We start from the raw sequence: 23,960 nt of genomic DNA on the forward strand, positions 1-23,960 counted from the left end.
AGTGGATAAAAGTGACTGAAGAACTGTTGGTCACCAAATCCTGAAATGCAAGAACCAATAGGAGAGGAGCACAAGGCTGGTAGAAGTGAGAGCACTTTAAGAAGGTGTAATTTAAAAGTCAGTGAAGGGCATCTGAGAGGTTCTCCTGCCAGATGCTCATGATCTCACAGATTTCAGAAAGGGTTTTGAAAAATTACCAAGCAATAAATTCATAAATCATAGAGGTGAAAAAGGTTGGAAAAGACCTCCACGATCAACGAGTCCAACCTCGGACCGGTCTCCACTGTCAACCAGACCACAACACTAAGTGCCATGTCCATTTATTTCTTGAACACTTTCAGATATGGTGACTCCACCATGTCTCTGGGCAGCCTTTTCCAATGACTGACAACCCTTTCAATGAAGAAATCCTTCCTGATGTCCAAAATTTCTCCCTAATGTCCAAGTAGATACTGAAAGGATGAATCAGAGATGCACTCCTCTTTAAAACAATCCTGGGTGCTGGGACAGTATCAGGAAAATAGAAGATGGAAAATTGCCAGGTTCATGGGGTAAACAGCACCTTCTACTGCCTCTGAGACAGAACAGTAGGATAGATGGGCAGCTGTCTGATTTAGAAGGAACTGTCCTACGTCTTTATGCTCCTGTTTTTACATAGCAGTGTAGCCATAAAAATACTCCTGATTTCTCACTGGCTTTCAATGCCACTAAAAATGCAGGTTTTCCTTTTTTATTTCTTTATCGCATATTAATAAATTACATGAAAACACTTTAATATGTATTTTATACCACACTTTACAAAGAGAAGCACTAGTTAGATATAATGATACTTTTGCTGGCATTAAAAGGTAGCCAAACAGGTCAGACCAGAAAAAAAGATTAATTGCTTCTCTATGGAGTAATTTATTGTGGAGAAGAGGCAGGAAAAAAGAGGAAAGGAAAAAAAACCCCAAGAAGTCAAAGCCTAAAACATTGCAGTACGGCATCAAAACTCTTGAAATACTGAATTAATTATGGGCTGGCAGATTTGAAAAAACAATACTCATAATATAAAGCTTATTCAAAATAAATAGGTGATGAAATATTACACTATGAACTCACAGATCAGATGATAGCCAATAATTAAAATGAGAGATCCTTCTAGTTAACAAGCAACACTAGGCCTAGACAGACAGACTAGGGTTAGATATTGCTCCATTCATAAAACCTTTTGTGAAAGTTTGCATCCAGCCACGTGAAACAAAATGTTTTGATACTCTGGCACCAAGGGTTTGTCTTGCATGTGACTTCCTACACCATCTTGAAACTTCACTTTTATCCTACATATTTGTTTAGACTTCTTCAAGGTTGGAAAGTAATTGCTTTCTCATGGGACTGCATAAACACATGGTAAGTTTAAAATCTTCAGTCAGTTATTTAAAACCACTTATTAAAGCAACCCATCTTCTGGCTTATCCCAGCATGGGAACCAGCACTGTAGTCTCCACTACCTTATATTTATATGCCATTTTCAAAATGACATAGGGAATAGAAGTTTAATGCAGCAGAAAGTAAATATAACTTGATTATCTTAAATTCAATTAATTCCCCTCTGCAGTCAATTACTCTACACAAATTTGTAATACAGATTTCTAGGGAAAGCCCAATCTTGACAGCTGATGCCCTTATATACACTGAAACATCACCTGTGACTAGTTTTTAAAAGTCAGACAGTAAGAAACACAATTTTATGGTCTTTTTTTGGGTAATGGTTTACCAAGGCTGCACATGTCAAAATATTCACTAGACGTGTTTAAGTGTGCAAAGAGAAGCAAATCCTAGAACACCCTGTATGTACAGTGAAGGCATCTTCACCCTACATACATTCTAGGACTACAGATCACCCAAACCTGCCATGCAACAGCAGTCTGCTGAGGAGAACTTACATTGCCATGGTGCCATCCTCATCATTTACTTATTCATGGGACACGAGCATTTCCACCTTGAAGATTCATTTGTGCTTGTGCACCCAGGCAGGAATGACGGCCATGGTGGTCAGACACACCTCTTCCCTTTAGCTGATCTTACATTTCTGGGCGTGATATGTGAAACAACCTACCCATCCTGTTGTGGGGTAATGAGGTGCAGAAGCTCAGTTTGCTAGGAATACTGTGCATCTCCTGACAAAAATAGGGGCCTGTATAATTTTTTGGTCCATCGATACATATCTTCTGTAAAGGCATCTTCTCCTTGACTTTACAGAGAGTGGCAATGAAAACAAAGTACAAAACAGACTAAATAAATACTAAAAGAGAGCTAACATAGAAGATTAAGCTGGAGAAATAAACACTATTTTAAGAAGAGGTGATCTCACTGATCTAACAGTCATAGCACAATGGCTTATATTGTAATGTGTGAGTGGCTGTATGGCTTGACTAGCTGAAATTTCATACAGCTACAGTTAAATTATCATTTATCCAAAATGCTGATGCACTGTGAGCACCTTGCTGGCCAAAGCTCTACCATGATTGAAAGCCACAGGTGTACTTGAGCGCAGCCACATTGACAAATTTAGCAATCATTGTTCAGCACATTCAAAAAGAAAAAAGGCTTAGCAATATGAGGTTGAAGAACAACTCGCCCCAGCCAGCACCACTTCTGGGCACTCCACTGCTCTGGTATCAGCCAACAATCAATAGAAACAGAGATGCTTTTTAAGACTGCAGTCCTTACATAGAAATGTCCCTAATTAATTCCTCAGGCAACTGAGGGTGTAACAAAAATACCAAAGGGGCAGCTTATGCTCATACATTGCGTTTCCCCTAAGCAAAAATCAAAGTGACCAAAAAGTTTCTGAAGTGATTAATCTGACTATATGATTTCATACTTTTAAGTCAGTCTCGTCTGAGGTTATAATCACATAGTTATGTATCTCAGATTTTGTGAAGCTACTCTCAAAATTAAATACTTTTGAAGATTTCCATATCAATGAGTCATGGAAAGTTTTGTGTTTGACAATGTCACATTTCTTACTTAACGTAAGGAAAAAGAAAACGGGAAGAAGGAATTCTCAGATGGTTTTAAAGGCTCTTTAGAAAACAAACTCATCCCCTGTTTGCCAGACACTGGAAGATTTCAAACTGTGCTGTCCAGTGCTTTCTCCACTTATTCACTGAGTGTCAGTTTGTGTTCTTTCAATGGTAAAACATTAAATGAAAACAGAACAGGAACCAGCCCTCAGGCCTGTCGCCACAAACAACTCTTAGAGAATTCCTCTGATATCATCTTAAACCTCCATCTTGTAAAAATGTCACAAACCATAGAGTTCAGTTTTCCAGCTAAATTTCTTTATAGACAGCTCTATGCTGTTATTTTCAGTTAGCTTAATTAATTACTTAACATCCCTCATTGCTGTCATGTTTACAGATTTTTTTTTATGTCCATTTCTTCTCTCAGTCTTTGTTTACATTTGTTACATAAATGAAACTAGTGCTTCTAATTTTCTTTTATATAACATCTTTATGCAAAAAGTGACCAAAACCAGACAAGGAAAGCCAGCAACGTAGTGTCACTATGGTCGTGCACAGGGGTAACTCCCTGTTCTCTACTGAGAATGCCTCATCTAGAACATCCTAATATTTCATTTTTTTCCTTTCATGAAATGGATGGCCTGGTCTTGCTATAATGAGTCAATAACATTTGTCTCCTCCTCTTTTGTTCGCAACAGGCAAACAAATTCACATCAGATAATTTTATTAGTCCTTAATTGAGCAAATCCCAGAATTTGCTGAGTACAATCATACTTGTGGAAGTACAGTGTAAAACAACCCATCAAAACTAGCACAGTACCAGTCCAGCAGTTCCTATCTGCTCTGTGATATCTGTGACTGCCAGCACCCCACCTAGGGACACAATCACTACTGGTACCATACAAAGTATATGAACAGCACTGTGAAACTTCCTTTCTGCTCCCACAGTTCCTTCTCACTTCTGCAGCAGCACAGTTGCTCAGAAGTGTCTTGTCATCAAACTTATCTGGCATGCCTTTATTTTGCTGTACAAAACTCCTAATACATTAAATTAGGTAGATCTCAAGATCGATGCTTAGAGAACATACCCCAGATTAGAGAGAGATTAGTATTAAATACTTTCAATAATTTTTTTTCTCTCAACTACCTTTCCAGTGGAAAGTGTTTCCCAAATCAAGCTCAGTGGTGAAATGTAACAGGTAAAATTACTTACAAACATTAATAACTAAAGATAGATTTCCTCTCATTCTGCTTCAGGGCACCTCTCACTATGATACCCATAACTCTGAATATTCACAGGAAGTATGAAATAGCCTTCTTCATATGGTAGATGCAAACCAATGCTAATGAAGCTAAGCCTGACTTCACAAAGTGCTACACATGCCTAAAATTGGGTTTGTAACCATGTAGATGGACTAAGTTACACGAGGAGATGTGAGGTGCTTCCTACAGAGCACAGATGCTTACCCTGCCTGCTGCCCTTCTCCATGGCTCTGCAGGGGTGAGCCAGGACTGGCCATTAACAAGGTTATTGGACCCAACTGCAACTGTTAGTGTTCCACTAACATTTTGAGCAGTTGTTCCATAATGATAAAGATAAATACCCTGCCAGACTCACCAGGTTGCTATTAACACTAAAGTCAAAGTCTCTATTTGCAAGTAATTGGTATTGCAGTCAAAAGTTTGCAGAATAGGACTTTTTTTTTAAGCTTATTTTCTCTAAGTTTTTCTTAAACTTCAAAAGGGTATTGAGGGTCAGAAAATCACATTATCATCTTTCCTGGTGAAAATACTTGCAGAATAAGATAGTTGTTACTATTTTGATCAGTAATATATTCCCATAGCTATCAAAAATCTCCACAAGAATACAGAATACTAACATGAAAGCCTGATTTAGGCTTTTCATTTACAACTAAGTTCTTGCACAGTCATCACATTAATGACAATATATGACCCCCCTCCCTAAACACATACACACAAAGAGGCACCTTTTTTTCCATTAGGATGAGGCAGAATAACCAATAATCTTTGGTTTTATGTTTTAAAAAGTTCTGTAAATTCTATTACCAAGTATATAGACTGAAAACCCACCGAAAATGTAGGGAATGAGCAAAGTAACTATTAATATTGTGAATCATGATTTCTATTTCACAGTCTCACTCTTCAAATGCTTAGAAATTGCCGAGGGAAAAATTGGGGCGTGAGTACAGGAGAATTACTGTCAATGCATGTTAAACACAAAATATTTTTTACAGAGCTGTTTTATGGTCTTAGAACCTCAGAAAAAAAAAGGATTCACCTATTCTCCTTTTCAAGATTTTTTTCCTAGCAATTTGTTCTCTTTTTAATGATCTGCCCATAACTTTGAACAAGATTTCCTACTGAGGTAGAAATAAAGTCAGACATCCTCCTGATCATTCTCTGAACATGACTGACACAGTGAAATATAACAAAATTATTGGAATTATTGCTCTTCTCTGCTGTCTATCTCCAAATAACTACAGAACACTCAGCAGCAGTACCAGCTTCCATTCATTGCCTCAAGGTCCTAAAACTCAGCTATGCCCTGTGAACAAACACATCTTTCCACACCCATCATCCATGCTTCAAGCAGCAATCATAGAGAAGTAAAAGCAGAGTAAATACTAAAAATGGCTTTATACTGCGCATAGCCTTGCCAGTTTACATATTTACTGACAAAGTTTCCTGGTCAATACTTCTTTATAGAACAGCTGGCAACATCTCCAGGTCAGGAGCAGATTTAAGAGATTGGTTCTGCATGGTCAGTGATTAGGCTCAAAACTGTGCACTTACAGTTGCTGTGATGTTTCTCATTATTTTTATATTTTCCATCACTATCGGCAGAAAATTTATGTGAATTATGAAGTCCAGGCACAGTCCTAGGGCAAAAATTTCTGCTTACTAGTGCCTCATATATTTAAGAATGGAAGTAACACTAGGTAAAGAGACAAAAAATTTCAACAATGCTTCACTCCAATGTCAGTGAGCTCAGTGTGTTTTCAAATGCATTGCATTGCTGAATTCAACTATACATGTTTGTTAATAATAAAACCAAGATACCTACGAGAAAGAGAAATGAAAGCCAAGTATCTCTTTTTCAACATTCAGATTTTCAACATGGAGATTATGATCTTCATGTTTCAAATGATGGAATTGGGTTTAAGATAGACTTCACTTCTTCTTTGCAGTTCTCCCCAAGTTCAAGTTTGGGACCTGACCCTCCAGAACAATAACCTTAAAATGCCACATTCAGGACAAAGTGTGTTCTTCAAGTTATATGTAAATTTTTTCACCAGCATATAAACCAACCTTGGAAACTTCAAAAGGTCTTTTGTTGTATCATCTAATCTGCAGTCAAAGTCACCCCATTACATATGCTAAATTATGATCACATGAATATTCTTGTGTGTACATGGGTGCATAAAAACACATTTGTGTATATATACATACACACACATATATATACACACACATATATACAGAGCGAGAGTGCATAAGAAGCCACTTCCTCATCAAATCCCTGTAGGGAAGTCATGAACAAATTAATTTTAGCAGGAGTTTTCAGTCTGCTGAGCTTTCCAGAACACTGCCAAGCATCTGTGTGGTGGAAAGCCCAGGAAATCTGATGCAGATCACTCATTTTGGAGGACCGCAGAGCCAAAACCTGTATATTCAGCAGAACAGAACTGCAGTTCCAGTACTACACCCACACACTTTGGCATTTGTTACAGGATGCTCTTCATGTCGAAACAAAATGTAACTCCAGCACAGGTTTTTTCTGAGTTAAAGCAGAAATCTACACACCTCCACACAGAGGGGTGTCTATGTTATGTCTATTAATGCCTTCTCCTAACAAATCCAATCCTTTTACTCAAGAATATAATTCTTTAGAATTAATAATTCTGTACTACAACCTATTCAAAGCATCTTTATTTAATTACTCATTTTCTGTGGTTGGATAGAAGTAATTTATTTCCCCAGGTTTTAAAGCAGGTTTCCTAGGAAACAGTTTCAGCCACCCTGGCATGGGTCAGCTTATACTTTATTCCACAAATTGGGATACCACAGGAGTATCAAACCAGTGCAATAATGACCAATGTATTGACCACTATGGCCAAGCCATGTGGATACTTTGTTACTTGAAGGAACGCTCGTCTCGACAAAAATAAATCCTTGTCAAGATAATGACACACCTGATACTTTTCATCAATAATTGACCAGAGCACATACCACTTTTTATTGACCAAGTATTCCCAAAATATTCTGTATGGGAGTTACAAGTCTATTTCTCCTAATAAATTCACAACCTTGTACAGTCATTTGAAGAATGACAAAAATAAACTAGGTGCATTAAATTCAAAATATAAACCTCAACTTCACTGACATTACCAGTGAATGAAAATGAATTACCAATTCAAATGAAAATGGACTGGGGAACAATATTAAAATTTTTTGCCCTTTTTTTTTTTCTTAGGTGGTAATAGAAGTTTTTTCTTCAGACTTTGAAAAAGAAGATGCTCTTACCACTGCAAATGCATAATTAGGATGGCAACTAAAAAATAGCTTTAACTGTGTTTTTCTCTAACAGAATTTAGTCATGCAATTTAAATAAATACAGTTCAGGAATAATTCATAGTTATTTTCTTAACAACAGAAAAGAGAAGAGGTTTTTCAAACTATGTAGGAAACAATCTGCATTACTTCTCATTATTTTCTTGTGCCAAAATTCTAGAGAAATATGGTAGACATTCAAATGGCTTCTAATTATATAAATCACTTATTTAATTCCCCTGGGTGAATAAGGCGGAAATAAAACAATTCCAACAGTAGTCTTTCCATATGAAATAAGAGTCTGTGTTCCTATTCTGAACATAACAAAAGGTACCCATTTCATTTTAGGTTCAGAAGGACAGGTTTCATTATAAGGAACCCACATAAAGTAAAACACAAGTAGGATAGTATGCAACTTTTGCATAATTCATCATAGCATTAGTTGGTTATTGCAGTGTCCAATACATAAGAATAATTTTCAAAAGAGAACATTCACTAGTGCCATTTCTTCAGAAGTCTTTCATGGAAAATTAATTTAAACATTGAGCCTACAATGAGGATTAAAGGTTCCAGAACACTTTCAGAATTGTGTCAAAGTGAACTTCAGAATTAATTACCCCTATTAGAAAAAAAAAAAAAAAAAAAAAAGATTATTTTATTTCCCCCCACACCAAATCACATATTTGGTTGTAGGCATGGAAATGAACTCACCCCATCATTCACTCCCGGTAAAGAAGGAAAATATTGTAAAATAAGTGGTGGTATAAATCTTAAGCACAAAAGCACTCAATCAGTTTTTCTACTTTTTCCAAGAATTAGATCTCAGGTGCATAATCATGCCCAATAACGCCAATCCCACAACAAGCACTCAGAGTCATTTTCTAAAGAACATAAACTTCTTATGCCACTCAAGGCTTAAGACCAAGACAATGATACAAGGCCACCTACCTTTACTTGCTGTCTAGCTTACAGAAAACTCTCTTAGGCTGAGTAGCAGACATGAGCCTATTGCCTAACACTCAATCTCCTGTGTGAAAGTGAGACATCTCTTCTTTGATTAAGTAGCAAAATTTGTGGAAACTTTTCCTCCTTACCCCCAGTCAGATGCTTGTAAAATCACATATTCTCAAGGAAAATAAAACTCTGAGCAAAATATGTACTTCTTCTTTGCAATGGAACAGATATTTCTTGACATGCTGAGAGAAACACAAAATCACTGTCAAACCTTCTGTGTTGTATGAAGCTTTGGGGGAAAATAATTTAAACCAGCAGTAGCTAAGACCATTCATAAAAAATGTAAGAATTGCTTTGGTTTGAGGGGAGTCCCACATTGGGGAATTTGGAAGAAAGCAAACTAATTAAAAACTACTTCACTCTAGACAAGAATATATTTTTCAACTTTTGAGTTTAACTAAAAAGTAAATGGTTATTAATTGTTTGCACCAAGGGATTATGCAAATTGAAATTAAAAACAGTTTCTTTATTTCAAGTAGCTGAGAAAAACAGATGGAAAACATAAGTCAGAAGACTCAAGCATCTGGAGCACTGGAATTGGCAAATACCTTATCTGGCTGAAAGACTTCCAAGCATTCTCATACTTTCTCCTCCTAAATGTGCGTCTCCTTCAACTATTGATAATCCATCCTTTCCTATGGGCTGAAAGAATACAGAAAATCCCTGAATGAGTCAAAGCACTTGGTACCTCAGAAGTCAGCTCCATCTCTGTACTACTGCCAGAAGAATTACCTTTGAATCCTAAATTTCTTGAAGAAGAGAGATAGTTTACTCCAAATAAGCTTCATGGAGAACAAAAGGCATATTGGTGTTCCTTTCTCTCTGGTGCCTAAGTGCCATGTATCTCCCCAGGACTGGGAAGTGGATTTACTGGCTGCATCCTAACATGCTTGGAGAAACATTTTGTGAAATATTAGTGTGGTATTTTACTTCTCCCAAGAGTACAGGGCCAAAGTTATGATTCCAGGGATTATCTGTGAACTGCGTTTAAGCTGTGTTCATGAATAAAAAACATCCAGGAGAGGGTAAACAAGACATTCTTACACTCCATGGGTTCTTAAATCATTTGCTTCTTGTTCATATCTGCATAACACCCAGGAGTAAAAGTTCTGAAAGTAATTGTTCTGTGTGACATAAGTGGAAATGAAATCAAAAGCCAAATTCCTGTACTTGTATAAGCAGCAGTATCAAAGATGCCTTAGAAAGGCAATAAGGAGCTGCAGAGAAGATTGAAAAGGAAATGATTGTAGGGTCCAAGCCTTAGGTATTGCTGGCAATTCATTGCCTTGCAATGTGAATTGCTATATTCCTCTAGCAGCAACTGAGTCTCTCAGAACAGTATATGTTATTCCCAATCTTTCAAGAGCTGCTCTCAATGCTACATCTTAAACCAGACTACTCTTCTAGCTATTCTTCATGCAAAATAAAAACAGTATGGAAAAATAAATGTACTTGCTGGTTTTTCTAAGTGCAGCAGAATCTATTAGCTCCTTTTCACTTTTACTGTTCCAAATGTTTCACAGCAAAGGCAAACTTGCAAGCTCCAATTCCAACGAACTTACATCAGTTTTGCTCTTTCATATACATTGTTTTTCTCATTACATTCATTAATGAAAGAATGTTTCTTACTCAGAAAGGATTTAAGGAATGGATAAAGACCAGAAAGCACATAAATTAGCTTTTTCTAGACAGAGTTTTTCTTAGACATAGGCAGCAGTGCATCAGTATCAGCAGAACTGGTTGATGAAAACCAATGTATAAAAATAAATACCTTGATTTTACATTTACAAATCAAGCCTCAAGACTTGCATGAAGGTTGCACAACTAGGAGACTCAGTACAACTCATTTAACAAAAGTATTGCCTAGAACAGAAAAAATCCTCTTTTCTCCAGTCATGCTGCCCACAATATACACAGAGGGAGACTGAACAGAACACCAGGAGAAAATGGTGCCACTGGGACAAAAGATTTTGACTGCAATTCACATTTTGGAAAGCTCTATGGTGAAATGGTGGGAGGAACAGAGCTAGATTTTAAGCTAAGTAACTGAATTCAGTCATTTTCTTGCTTTAGAAATGTTTCCTAATGCACAAGAGAAAACCTTTCTAATGAATTCTATGCAACTCAGAACAGAAGGAAAAGCAACTGAAAAATAGTAATATCTCAAAAAGTGAAACAGAACAGACCTATTAAAAAAAGAGTTGGGTTTTTTTCAGTCACAGGTTTAAGTAGTCAAAAAACAACTGAAGGTCTTTTATATTCTGCAGTTGGACCTGTAAAGTCTCACTGGGGTTTCTTAATGAAACACCACAGTGTACTGGGAAAAGACAATCAAGTTTTTGTGGTAAATTCTTACTGGGCCTGTTTGTTTTACTTTCTCTGTTGGTTTACAGGCACTTGTTCATCAGAATTTATTCCAAGTAAACTCAAGGTGCCCTGGGTTTAAAGACCTTGAAGTCACTTTCAGTTCATAGTTATTGATATAATCAAGAAATGAAACTTTATACTGGAAAGACCAACACTACAGACAAGAACTGCAGCCATAGAATGCAAGGTATGGCCTTGCAGCGTATGCCTCTCTCTGAAAGGGAAAAGGACATGGGAAATAATCTCCCTCCTCCTCCTGATTCTTTTTTTTCCCTCCATTTTTGCCAACACATAGTCATTCTTAGATGATGACATGAGAACAGACTAGGTCTTTTTGATTCCTCTCACAATTTTTGCATTTGACTTCAAATTTAACCTTAATTGCCTTCTGTTTCCAACAATTTTACACCACACAGACTTACAACATCTCACTTATCTAATCCTAGGAAATATGACAATAAGTGCACGGTACTATATAAATACTTAAAATGGCATGCAAACCTGAATGATTAAGAATGTAATGTGCTTCACTGTCTGTCATTCAAGTGACTCATTACTTCACAAATTAAATCAAACACTAATGTCCATCTAAAATCATCTGTAGCTTGTTATCTAGTTTGACTATTTGCTTCAGAAATTTCTGCTTTCAGAAGGATGATGACTTAATATTTAATCATGGATTTCCAGAGAGAAACAGCAACAAGAAAGCCTTATACGAATCTCACTCTTTTAAACTATGAGTATTTTGTTTTAAACAAAAGAGTAACCTTGCAGGGAAAGATGCAATTCTCTGGGGGTGATTTGGCATCTTTCATTTCAAAACTTAAAACATTAGAACTGAATTGCCTGATTAAAAAAATTAGAGCTGAATTGCCTGAAATTGTGACAAGAAAAATTTTGGATTTTCTTTGCAGGGTAAAAGTTACTTTGGGATTTCTGGTCCCTTGAAAAAACCTGAAATGTTGTATTTAATAGTAATTTAAACTGAAACTTCATTCCTTCAAATTTAATTTGTGCAGCAGCTGAAATCTAAAAGCTGGTTTTCGTACAGCTTGTGAAGGTTTATTAGCTTTAGGAGACCTTTAAGTAGACTCTAGACTCTTCTTGCCTTGCCCTTCAATATCTCACAGAAAACTAGACAATGAGCATTTGGATATCAGAAAAAAGACAAACAACTTTCTTTTGGAAAAAAATTTACACAACTGAGTATGCCAAACAGGCAACATGGACTCTTTCTGTGATTTCTAGCATCTCTGGGGCATGAGTGACATGGATTAAACTACAACAGATTAAACTCAACCAGATTAAGCTACATTTGTTGCTGGGATGCTTTACTGTTTTGGTTCTCAAGCACTGCACAGATGAACTGTAAGCTGTAAATACAGATTGACCTGTTTACACTCTGAAAATTTGGACACAAAATCCTTTCATTCAGTACCTATGATATTCCAGTGATGACTAATTCTAGGAACAGTTTCACATGCACAGCTGGAACTGCAAGGCCTCTAATTAAATATCAAAATAAATAATGAAGACTCTCAAGTGTTCTGAAATTACAGAAGTCCTGAAAGGTGCTGAAGTAACACTTATCATTCCTGACAGATCTATAAAAACACAACAACATGCAAAGGGCACCCGAAAATCAATGACAGGGAGTTGAAGTAACATGGTAAAACTACAGGATTAAGACTTCCATCTATACAATGTGTGCAAGGCAGAGGTGTAAGTCCCCAGCAGAACAGTGGAAGTTACGTCAAAAGCAATGAAATAGCAATGCCATTTAATGATAGACTGATTTGACAACTTATCTTATGCATCACTTCACATACATAGTTTAGTCCAGAAATTTCTGTCCACATAAAATCATAATCTTTTCCCCCCTACCCCATAAATCACATATAGAGTCCCATAAACTTCTATATATGCCTAGACACAGATACACAGACATACCTGTGAAAGGTAAAAGTGATACCATGTTTTGGTGCGCTGCCTTCCTTTATAAAACTGATCTTCCTACTCACAGGATGATTTATAGTTAACTGATGAAAAGTGCTTCAGAAGAACCAACTATTATAAATGTTTTATATTTGGCCAGATGCCTCTTTTTTGCCTTTAAATGATGATCAGTGCATATATATAACAATAAGCATTCTTATAAGCAAAATCTTGCACATTACAGTCCCATCCAGCAAGAAAGATTGTTAATTGGTGCCAGCTATTAAATGAAAAATTGCTTTATGCTTCCCCTAGGAAGATGTAATGAGAGTTAAGGAGGATACCATAACATTTTTATGTAAAATCATTTAATTATGTTAGTTGGAATTTCATAAAAACATGAACCAAAGACATGTAAGTATGGCAAATTTCAGCTGTTTGGATTTTTCCCTTGGTAAAACTAGAAACAGTATGAAATGGCACTTTGTACAGAGAAAATACAGGAACTGTTCATAGAGATCCCTTTTATTCCTCAGTATGACAAAGTACAAATGAACAAGAGACTTCCCAGCATGGATCTATCATGTCTAGTTCTGTTTCAGCTACAAAAAGAAAACCTGTGGTGTAAACATGTGACATATTGTGCTGAAAATGGTAGCTGGACTAGTATTTGACATAACTGAAAAGAGAAATATGGGAGTGAAATTTTTACATGAGTTGCAAGTTGTCCTCTCGTGTTTGGAGCACAAAGCAGAGCCCCTCTTCATTTGTGCTCACTGGAAACTATGGTAGCTAACAGATGTTGTGATGCCTGCGGAAAACAACAAATAAGGATCACCAGCCAAGGGAATTGTTAGGCTCTGAAATTACACAGGATGCTGCAGTTGCTCATTTCCTACAACTTAGAGATATTCAAACCACATCTAAAAATTTGGGACAAGAAATAGACTTGCAGACCACAATAAAAATAGACAGCAAGGTCAATAAAGGCCAAAATGAGGTGTCTGAATAAAACACTCTGTAACCTTATGCCATGGTTAGATGTACAGAAAAGAAGTGATATCTAATATAGCCAAATACATTACTTGCAAAAATCAATACAAATAACGTCAGGAAAGGTTTTCTTGCTATATTTTTTCACAAAAAGAGGATCTCCAGTCAAGAAAAAAATAATAGAGTCAGATTAAAAGTAAAAACTATATAAAAGCATATTCAGCTTTCCTTTGACTAACTTTAAAAATTAATTACAAGAAAATTATTAATGGATGTTGAAATGCTAGCCCAAACTAAAAAGGCTTAATACCATTATTATTTCTTTCAGGTGGTAAAAATGATGATTGTGGTTGTGCTGACATTTGCCGTTTGCTGGCTGCCCTACCACATTTACTTCATAGTCACTGGCATCTATCAACAATTAAACCGGTGGAAATACATTCAGCAAATCTATTTAGCCAGCTTTTGGCTTGCCATGAGCTCTACAATGTACAATCCCATTATCTACTGCTGTCTTAATAAGAGGTAAGAGCTGGTTATGAAATGAGGTGCATAACTTCACTAAGAACATAAACTGCTTAAATGGAAAAAAGACACAGATTTTTCACTTAAACAGATTCCAGTTAGCAGGGAAAAAACAAAATTTTAAAAACCCCCTTTTTTTAAGGTTTGTACTTGAAAAGAAGCCCCAAAAACCCAGAGGCAGACTTCCAGTAAATATTCTGGCCTAATTCAAATTTGAGAGCAAAATGCAGTTTTCAGAAACCAGTCCTTTCCATGTGCACCCCCAAAAATTTTTTTTAAAAACCTATAGCATTTTAATGGTTTTGGTTTGCAAAATATAAAAATAAAGAAGATGGTAATTAGTGATACAGAGTGCAAGCTGTATGTTCACCAATTGTATACCCAATTTTGTTTTGCTGGAAGAATGCAATACAAAACATGATTAACTGTGCTCTGTAGATCTCAGCATTAGATTTACACTGCACTCCAAGATCTGCAATAGGCTGATAAATATTATACAAGTATTTATATTCTCATTATTTAACACTAAATTACAGTAGGGTTTGATAGCAGCACATTATGCTCTGAATTTCAAAGGCACTGTACCTATTGAGTTTGGTGACATTTTACAGATACTTGCTAGCCTGAGACTACTGCATTCCAGAATAGACTCAAATCTTTCATTTCAATTTATAAGACCAGGATCTACACAAACATCATCCTAGCCATCCTATTCACAAGTATTTCTTCTAGCATTATTGGATAAAGAACACCAGGAACAATTAATTACTTCACAAACTCAGTCAGTACAAATCAGTATTAAGTAATCTTAAATATTATTTTAAATCTCTTTTGACTTCACAGCCAGTACAAAGTTTAATTACTGTCAAACTTCATAGCAATATTGCATGGTATTCCTAAACCCCAATTAAAGATCATGTAGTACTTGTCAAAAGGAATCTAATCAAAAATGAAGTGAACAAATCCTAAAAAGTTTTTATTGGTGCAAAAACACTGGCATCATCCTTCTTGATGAGGATAACTTATGACAATTCCATTCATGATCTTTTAAAAAGACAAGGCAATGACTAAATTCATAGAGCCTTCTGATGAACTTTTCATCATTTACAACTGTTTAAAGACAAGGTAAAGTTTTAGCATGGCAGAACAAAACTAACTCCAATGGCAAATTTTGCATTAATTTCAACAGAAACCAGATTTCACTAAGTGTCCAGTGTCTGCAAAATCAAAGACAAGGAAAAATGAGGGCTCATATTTTTCAATTACCACCATAAAACTTCTAAACCAATCCCATTTTCTTCAAAAACTTTTTATGGCACAATTACAAAAGTATTTATAAAAAAATAATATCTCTGATGTGGCTTATGTTGACACTTGCAAACTGCAAAATTAAATGTCTGGATTCAAGAATACAGTCAAAGAAAAATTAATATTTTGAGACATACTAAAGGTCACCTTATTCAGAATTTGATGCAAGAATGAAGTCCTGGTGACAGTGCTCTTATAATTAAGTTCCATATTGAAATGAAGATACCAGAATATCTGCTTCCTTTCCATTAAATAGGAAAAGAGAGCTTGTTGCTGGGAGTCAGATCAATTCATGCCTCTGCTGGATCTAGTATCAGACAGTTAGAACATCTATCCCCAGCATCATCTTCCAGGCTAATTAGGATATTACGTATCTAGATAAAGAGAGCATTATTTCAAGATGAAGAAAAAACATGCCCTGAATTAGAAAGAGGATGGAAGGTGCCAAGAAAAGTAATACAGTTAAAAGATGGTTTGGTTTTACAATTCCTGTCCCTAAATCCATTTCCATTAGAGGCTCTTTCAGTATTTTTCCAAAATATGGACTGCATGTGAAGAGAATGCTGAATAGCAACCTACCTGCTCGGTTGTCATCATGTGAGAACTCCACGGCAAACTTAAAAATTTGAGGAAGGAAAAGTCACGTCTGTGAGATCTGTTAACTTTACCTAAACACCTGATCTGAATTTTTACCTACAGTCATTACTGTGGTAGTTTAATCACTGCTCCAAAAAACTTACAGACAGGATAAACAACAGAGCTGATTGTTTAAACAGAACCAGAGCAGCAAGAAAAGGGAGAAAGATAAGCTTTAGGTCAAGGTGAAAAGGTGTTCTTCTTCCATTTATACACAGATACACAGAGAATTGCTTTTCTAATTAATATATTAAGCATTTATTCTGGAAATGCATACATACAAAATGTAACAATGCTAGCCCAGGCTTTCACCAGGCTTCTTTCCTCGTAGGTTCCGAGCTGGCTTCAAGCGAGCTCTGCGCTGGTGCCCCTTCATTGAGGTGTCCAGCTATGAGGAGCTGGAGCTGAAGGCAGCCAGGTTCCACCCCACACGGCAGAGCAGCCTCTACGCTGTGTCCAGGATGGACTCCAGCATGACCGTGGTGTTGGACACCAACGATGGAGACAGCGTGCACGCCAGCCATAAGAAAAGAGCAGCTCCAAGGGACCTGAACTTCAATGGTTGCTCACAGAGGAATTCTAACACTGTCTCCACGGCCTCAAGCCTCATCAGTTCACTGCATACATCAGCAGATGTTTATTCCTAAACATTTCTCTTAGCTAGAAGGGCAACACTGGACAATGTTCTCCCACTTTGGGACTCGGAATCCATACCACAGGAAAGCAAACCAGATTCCACTAATAAACCCTAGCTATAAATATTGTGAGATTTTTGGGAAATCTCTTCCTTTTTTTTGTTTTGGAGAGGAAAAGGAATTTGAAGACATGTCTGTGTCTCAGTCCAAAAGCATAGTTGCACCTCAGCCACAACAGTGTTTGTAGGGATTATCCAGAATAAACCAATGGCATTAAAAACTTTGTTTCAGTTGTCTCTGACCAGTGGCATTTATGTTTGACTTACCAAAATGTAACAGGCTCCTTTACTTATTGAAGCAGAAATGTACTGTGTTTTCCATTATGAGTGTATTAATTCTACAGTAACAAAATTACATGATATTTGATTATAAAGATGTATTTATAATGAACACCTAATGAGCCCCAAGTCTATTAAGCTGTTTCACAATTTAGCTCCATTCCCAGACAAACAGATAAAATTAAGTTCACATGAATGTAGTTCAGCTCTGTCTGCAACAGTAATTTTGCAAAAATATATAAGAACATGACTAAGAGATAAGTTAATTCTACCAAAGTTTGCATATTAGTAAACATTAGATTCTAATGGGATTGTACTTCCAGGGGAATATGTTGCTTGGATGAATCTCTCATAGCTTTGTATCTTAGTTCTGTGGGTAAGGTCTGTCTCAGTGACCTTAACAGAACCTTTCTGATTGACATAAGAAAGGCCAAAAGATTTTAAACTGGAGATTCATATATGAAAAAATAAGACTGTGGCAACAGACTCTTTTCTACAGAAGATAAAGTAACAAGACTCAAGATGACAAACTTCCACTGGGGAAAAAAACCCTAATTTGGGCTCTTTTCACAAATTTTCCATAGCTTGATGCATGTAAAAATACTCCTGTACCTGCCTCTGAAAATATTCTAGGCATTCTTACACAGACATGTTTCCACTGACCATCACTGTTGCAGAGGAAGCTGATTGTAACAAAAAAAGGGACCAGAGAGCAGCCTTAGTTTTAGCTAAATGACTGTGTCAGTTGCATGGATAGACTGGTTTCATGAATGTTTGTTGTCAAACAGTTAATGAAAATACAAACAAGAGTGTGAATGTCTTCCCCAGTTAGCCAAACCAGCACAGTACCAAAGGTGAGCAATTAATAAAGCGACATTTGGAGAGAGAAAGGCTTGAGCTGGCTTTAGTCCACATCCCAGCAACCGGGGATGATCAGCATTGTGACCATGAGCATATCAAACAAGATCAGTAAAACAAGAATCATATTTGTATTGTGATTCATGTACCTAGTCAATTGTTACGTTCTGCTAAGTGTTAGCTTGTACTTGTATAGTGATTGCAGTGAACTGTGGTATCACTAAATCAAAATCCTAAGGTAAAATATCCTCAAATACATAAACCTGATACATTAAATTCTCCATGTACAGAAAAACCGAAGAACCTGATCACAGAATATTGTACTCTTACAAAAACGAATCACAATTCCAGACTCACACTTTTTCTATCTATGGCCTGATATTAAATCCACTGAAACAATCCATTCCTTAATTACTTCCCTTTTAAATGTTGGTCCATGCCTTTCAACTGTCTACTTCTCTAAAAAAACAGGTATTTTCCAACATTGTAAGTGTCATGCTCTCATTTCTCCTTGTCTTTTTTTAGTGTGTAGTAATCCAGCAAGTGTCATGCAATGCCTATAAAATACTTGTGAATTTTTTCCCTTTAAATACTCTGTTTTAAGAACTTTAAATCTTCCCAGGTTTTTAGCAACTCTTTTAAGAAGATCCTGGATAGTCACAAACAAACAAAAAATGATGCTAAGTATATTAACCTGATGGTGATGTACTACAAATACATGCTGTGAAGTCCTCTGTCTGCTCATGTACAACTTCTGAGAAACATAAATAGAGAAAATGTATACTTGTTAAATAAACAGTCTTTTCTAACAATGGCTATTACAAAATCAGTGTTGATAAATTTATTGTTTTTAAATGTAGAGTATAAATTTTAAAAAGCTGTATATAAAAGTACAGCAGCATAAATGTATAAAATATCATCTTCGTGTAACATTTAGGATTTTTCATTGTCAAATATCAAGAAAGCAATGGTGGCCCCCTCACACTTGTACCTCTAGTGAAACAATTTCACTTTAGGTGTTTATGATATGACGTCCTGGACAACTAATCCATTGATAATATCTCTATCTTTTCATGGGCTAGAGGTATCAAAACACCCTCACCATTCCTATAGTTCTTCTGAAATTACAGGATATTCCTGTATAATAAATTGAGAAATCTCTCCCTGTAATCACAGCACTGCTTTAACAAAACATTACAGTGATAATGTGGTGCAAATCAATCTGTGTCTCAGCCCCCAAGAACATGCAGGGCTACACACTTAAACAAGTAGCACAGCAAAAGCTGTGACTGACAGCAGCTTCCATACGAATTACTATTTCTGAACAAGCATTTTCAGCAAGTGGCCTGGTCACTATAAAATTCCTTACAAGCCTCCTGACACCCTTCACTAAGTGTAGAGGAAATCAGATCACCCTCAGTTTGTGTCAATAAGACTGCTCAAAGTAGTAGTGGGCATTCAGAGCACATGCTCTTGCGTGATTGCTGATGCAGCACTGGGGCTGTCTCATGTCTGCAACCTTCAATCCACACCCTTCAGTTTTGCTAGGAGTGAGTTAAGGAAAACAGACCAATACAGAGCTAGCTTCTTATCAAGAGGGGCACAATAACACCCCAAAACAGCTGCAATTAAACAGCATCAGGAAAGGTCTTCTGATCCTGAAATCTTCTGAAACATGTTCGTCCTTCTCAGTATAACAGTTTGTAGTACTTCAGCCCAGGCTCCTACTGGAGTCTGCCTCAAACATTTATGTGATGAAGAGATCATTGCTCCCTGAACAGCCATTTTGCAAGGACATTCCCTTGGTAGGGAACAGGTTTAACTTTCACACACCAAAGACAAAATAATCAGCATCAGTTTACTCTGTCATTCCCTTGACATTGGCTAAACATTGAAAAAAAAAAAAAAAAAGGAAAAAAAGAAAAAAAAAGAAACCCTTCCCCCCTCCCCCCCCAAAAACCCCATGCAACCAAACCAACTTAAAAAGCTAAACACGACTATTTAAACAATAAAAAAAAGGCCCCTCATTTCTTGTCTCAAATCTTTGTGATGGTGCATTCTCCTCCCCACACTCTTTTTTGAACCACTCTACAACCTCAGGAATCCCCACTGGGCACTGGCCTTTGTGTGATGAGTTGGGTGGTCAAGCTTCCCTTGACCATATGGCAACTCTTGAGTGGTTGAGCTGGGAACATCCCTGAGATGAAGGACAAGAGCACAGTCAGCCCCCCACTTACAGCCTTGGTACTTTCCCTGAACCACAACCCAAGGGGAATAATACCATTGTGGCTGGAGTTTAGAAAATAACTTGAAATTGTATTGGAAACAATTTGGAATTGCTTTGGAAACTCCAGTCATTACTTACCTGAGGATGGAAATCTTACAGATTACATCTCGCTACCCTATAAATAGAGGTCCTAAGTGAGGCCCTTTGACTTCCCTGGACTTCAGTGGAATGCACCAGAATCTCCTTTTGAGTGGGAGATGGCTCTCAGAGCTTGCAAGCTCTCATGTTTGTGAGAAAGCTGAAGACAGGGCATAGGAAGATAAAGTCTCACTCCTTGAGCCCTAACCGCTGAGAAAAGCCAAAGCACTCGACGGTATTTGACAGAAATCAGGGGGAATTTTTCACAGGTACTTCTGTACACACTTCATTGTGTCTGTGTGCATGCATATGTGTGAATTGATTTAAATATCCTGTAGCAAATATAGCATAAACACTGACATCTCAGGATAATTAAGTCACTTCTGCAATTTTAGTCAATTTTATTGAATTACTGCATAAATGCTGAATTAGTTAATTGATTAAGTACTACTTAAATCCTTTCAGCATGAAAAATTGATCAGGTGTAAGGTTAAGTTTTTCAATGGCATCCACTCTGAACCTTGTGACTCTATGGGAAGGTCTTCCTTCCCTTTGCACCCTAATCACTTGCATCCCTGGTCTCCATGCAAATCATTCTCGTGATTTTAAGCCAATATGCCTTTGTATGCTTCATTTACGTAGTAAATAATAGAGTGAACATTGCCATTGAACTTGGCCGCACTTTCATGAATTTATATTAAAACTTACTTTTCTCAATACCTGTGACAGTGATTCTTCAAGCTACCTAAACCACTCAATTGTGACAAATTGGCATAGTCAGCAGAATACTAAATCAGGATTTGCAACAGTCTTCCACATAAAAGCACGATCTTGAGAGGAAAAATGAACTCCAAGCAAGCTCAGGGTACTTGGACAGTATGCTTTCAGCAGATTGCAGCCTGAATCTCTTTGGCAGGAATCTCTTGACAGCCTTCCTTCTAGGTCACTTACAGCACATTGTCAAGGTTGGGAGGCACGGGCAGACCGGCACAGAGTGAGCTATTTGCAGCATGTTTACATCTGGTAACTAAAGGTGTCACTGAGGAAGGTCTCTGATCAATACCAACATGTATTTTCAAAAATAACATACAGAAGGAACTGAAGAAAAAAAGGAAAACAAAACAGGTTTTAGAAGTTGGTGCTTTCTTATCTAAATAAAACCATTCAGGTATTCTGGAAGTGGCTGTTCCTCCTTTAATACTGGGGAATTTCTTTTCACACCAGTGAAGAATAACCTGTTTCACTGATATAAATTTCAAAACCTTTCAGGCTGTGCCCACCAGGATACAGGATTCAGAGGAACTCTTGTTCCTTTTGCATTTATTTCAAGGCTTTTGAAATGCCTATTCCAAGTGGAAATTTACTGCTGAACTTCTTCCTCTAATTCAAGATGAGTTTAAATTTAGTGTCCTAAATACTATGGGCTGTTTGTTAAAGAATACCTCCAACGATTGCTGCAAAAGTTGCAGGAGATACTACTAAGGGCATACCACTCTTTACAGATATCTTGTGAATTCCCTGTATTAAATAATGCATTCAGCTCAGTTTGTGTCTTCCTGTTCATGAGCAGATTCAAGTGGTTCTACATTCATAAATCAAAATGATCTGTTGAGACCAGTCAAAGGTAATTCTTTATCAGTCCATGAGCAGTTGCTGTGGGTATTTAAATAAAAATTGTATTTAGATGAGTTCATATATCACATGGATATACTTACTGGCCAATTGAATTGCTTCTCTCCCATCTATAAAACTGAAACATGCATATTGCATTACAACTGGCATCAGATTTCCCAAAGCAAAGGGTTAAGCTTTAAAACACCAAAGCTGTTTGTTATGAGTACTCTGCAACAGCCTCTGGAATCACTATTCCCAAGTTTCACAAGGAGTTTTTCACTGCAATATTTGTGATGCAAACAGAAAAAAAGGACACCTGGAACACTCACATGAACTGTACTTCCCAAGCACACTTAGTATGAAAATTCATGTTGCTCAGCTTGCTTGTATTTACACACTTTAGATTTTAAAAAATCCAAAACCAACCAACTAATAATTTAATCAGCAGGCATTGACCAACTAAATCCTACAAATGTGACAACACCTGAAATGTTCATCAGCTCTTCTACAACACTGCCCACAAATTCACATGCAAGTGAAGGTAAAAGATCAAGCCTGTAGATACTACACACATCAAAACTTCAGGCAAGCTCCTTCTTGAATGCAAGAGAAAACTTCCTGGACAGCATCTCCAGATTTGCAGAGGTTCTACCAGAGGAGGTCTGACCAAGGACAGGGATATGTTCCAGCACCAAAGGACTTCACAGCAGTCCTTTGAGCAGTCCAGCCAGCAGCTCTTTCGTGTTTGCAATACTGAAATCTGTATCATCTTGCATGAGAACTGAAAAATTTAAGTCAGTCAGCAACACCTTCAAGATCAAAGGTAGAGCTTTATCTCCACCTGAAGCTCTACCCAGTAGGACCTTACACTAGGCAAAGTAAGCTTTTATTCATAAGTGTGTTCTAATATATTCACATCCTTATATATTCATTAGGTTGAGTTTGGAACCTTGAAAACATTTAGACAAATGCGTCACCAAGAAGGCATGGGCCAGATGAGGGGGCCCACCTGGAGCAGCTCTCCTGAGGATTGGCAACTTCAACAAGGCAGACAAGAAGTGCTCATAGAAGCATCATTATCTTCACTTCTTGTCCTATGTACGCCCTGCACTGCAGCACCCTCAAGGCTACTGAGTCATGCGACTGCTGTGACCTGGCCAGGCTAATGTGGATGGGGTAGTAGCAGGACCACTGCTAACAGAGGATGGAGAAAGCAGCCAAATAGCTTGCCCCTGGTCCCTAAACTCCTTTTCACAGCTTGTTAGACATAGAATCACCCTAAAACTAAGAGGATGTAGATATACTTCAGAGCTAGCAGCAGATAAGCTTAGGTACAAAAAATAGCACAGATATATGAACACAGAGCTCTGTGGGGGCTAAAATTTACCTTGAAATTACCGAACTACCACAGGTAAACTTGCCTACACTGACATTTGGCTGGACCATTTCTATTATCCCTAATCATCCATGTCCCACTCATAGTATATGTAACTACCTCTACATTCCAAAGCAATTATCCTAATGTGTACCACGGTGGAGGGGGTGGGGGGAAGGAGGGAAATCAGCCTAACCATCTCTCAAAAAATGAAATGGTAGAACTCCTCACACACTCTACACACCTTCCATCTTACTGCCATAACAACACCTTTGGCAGCCTCTCCTTGTTTCAACCCAAGAGAAGCCTGACCCTAAGGCCATGAGGGAGCTGTGGTGTGACCTGACAGATTTCTCAGCATTGCTGGAAGTTCTGAGACAGAGAGCTCCACACTTTATCTCAACATAGACCTAAATA

At 37.3% G+C, this 23,960-nt stretch overlaps 1 protein-coding gene and 1 long non-coding RNA gene across 2 annotated transcripts in view; one reads left to right on the forward strand and one right to left on the reverse strand.

Annotated features, from left to right (window-relative positions):
- Positions 1–17,005, forward strand: part of TACR3 (tachykinin receptor 3) — a 35,008-nt gene extending 18,003 nt beyond the window's left edge. Inside the window, exons 4-5 of the mRNA XM_059470730.1 lie at positions 14,218–14,414; positions 16,690–17,005. Coding sequence (XP_059326713.1) covers positions 14,218–14,414; positions 16,690–17,005 — 513 coding nt within the window. The remainder of the gene's footprint in view (positions 1–14,217; positions 14,415–16,689) is intronic.
- The window catches only part of LOC132072422 (uncharacterized), a 49,424-nt gene continuing 38,867 nt past the window's right edge, over positions 13,404–23,960 (reverse strand). Inside the window, exon 3 of the long non-coding RNA XR_009418312.1 lies at positions 13,404–13,707. This is a non-coding gene — a long non-coding RNA (uncharacterized LOC132072422). The remainder of the gene's footprint in view (positions 13,708–23,960) is intronic.

This window comes from Ammospiza nelsoni, chromosome 4 (genome assembly GCF_027579445.1).
Source record: "Ammospiza nelsoni isolate bAmmNel1 chromosome 4, bAmmNel1.pri, whole genome shotgun sequence".
Lineage (NCBI taxonomy): Eukaryota > Metazoa > Chordata > Aves > Passeriformes > Passerellidae > Ammospiza > Ammospiza nelsoni.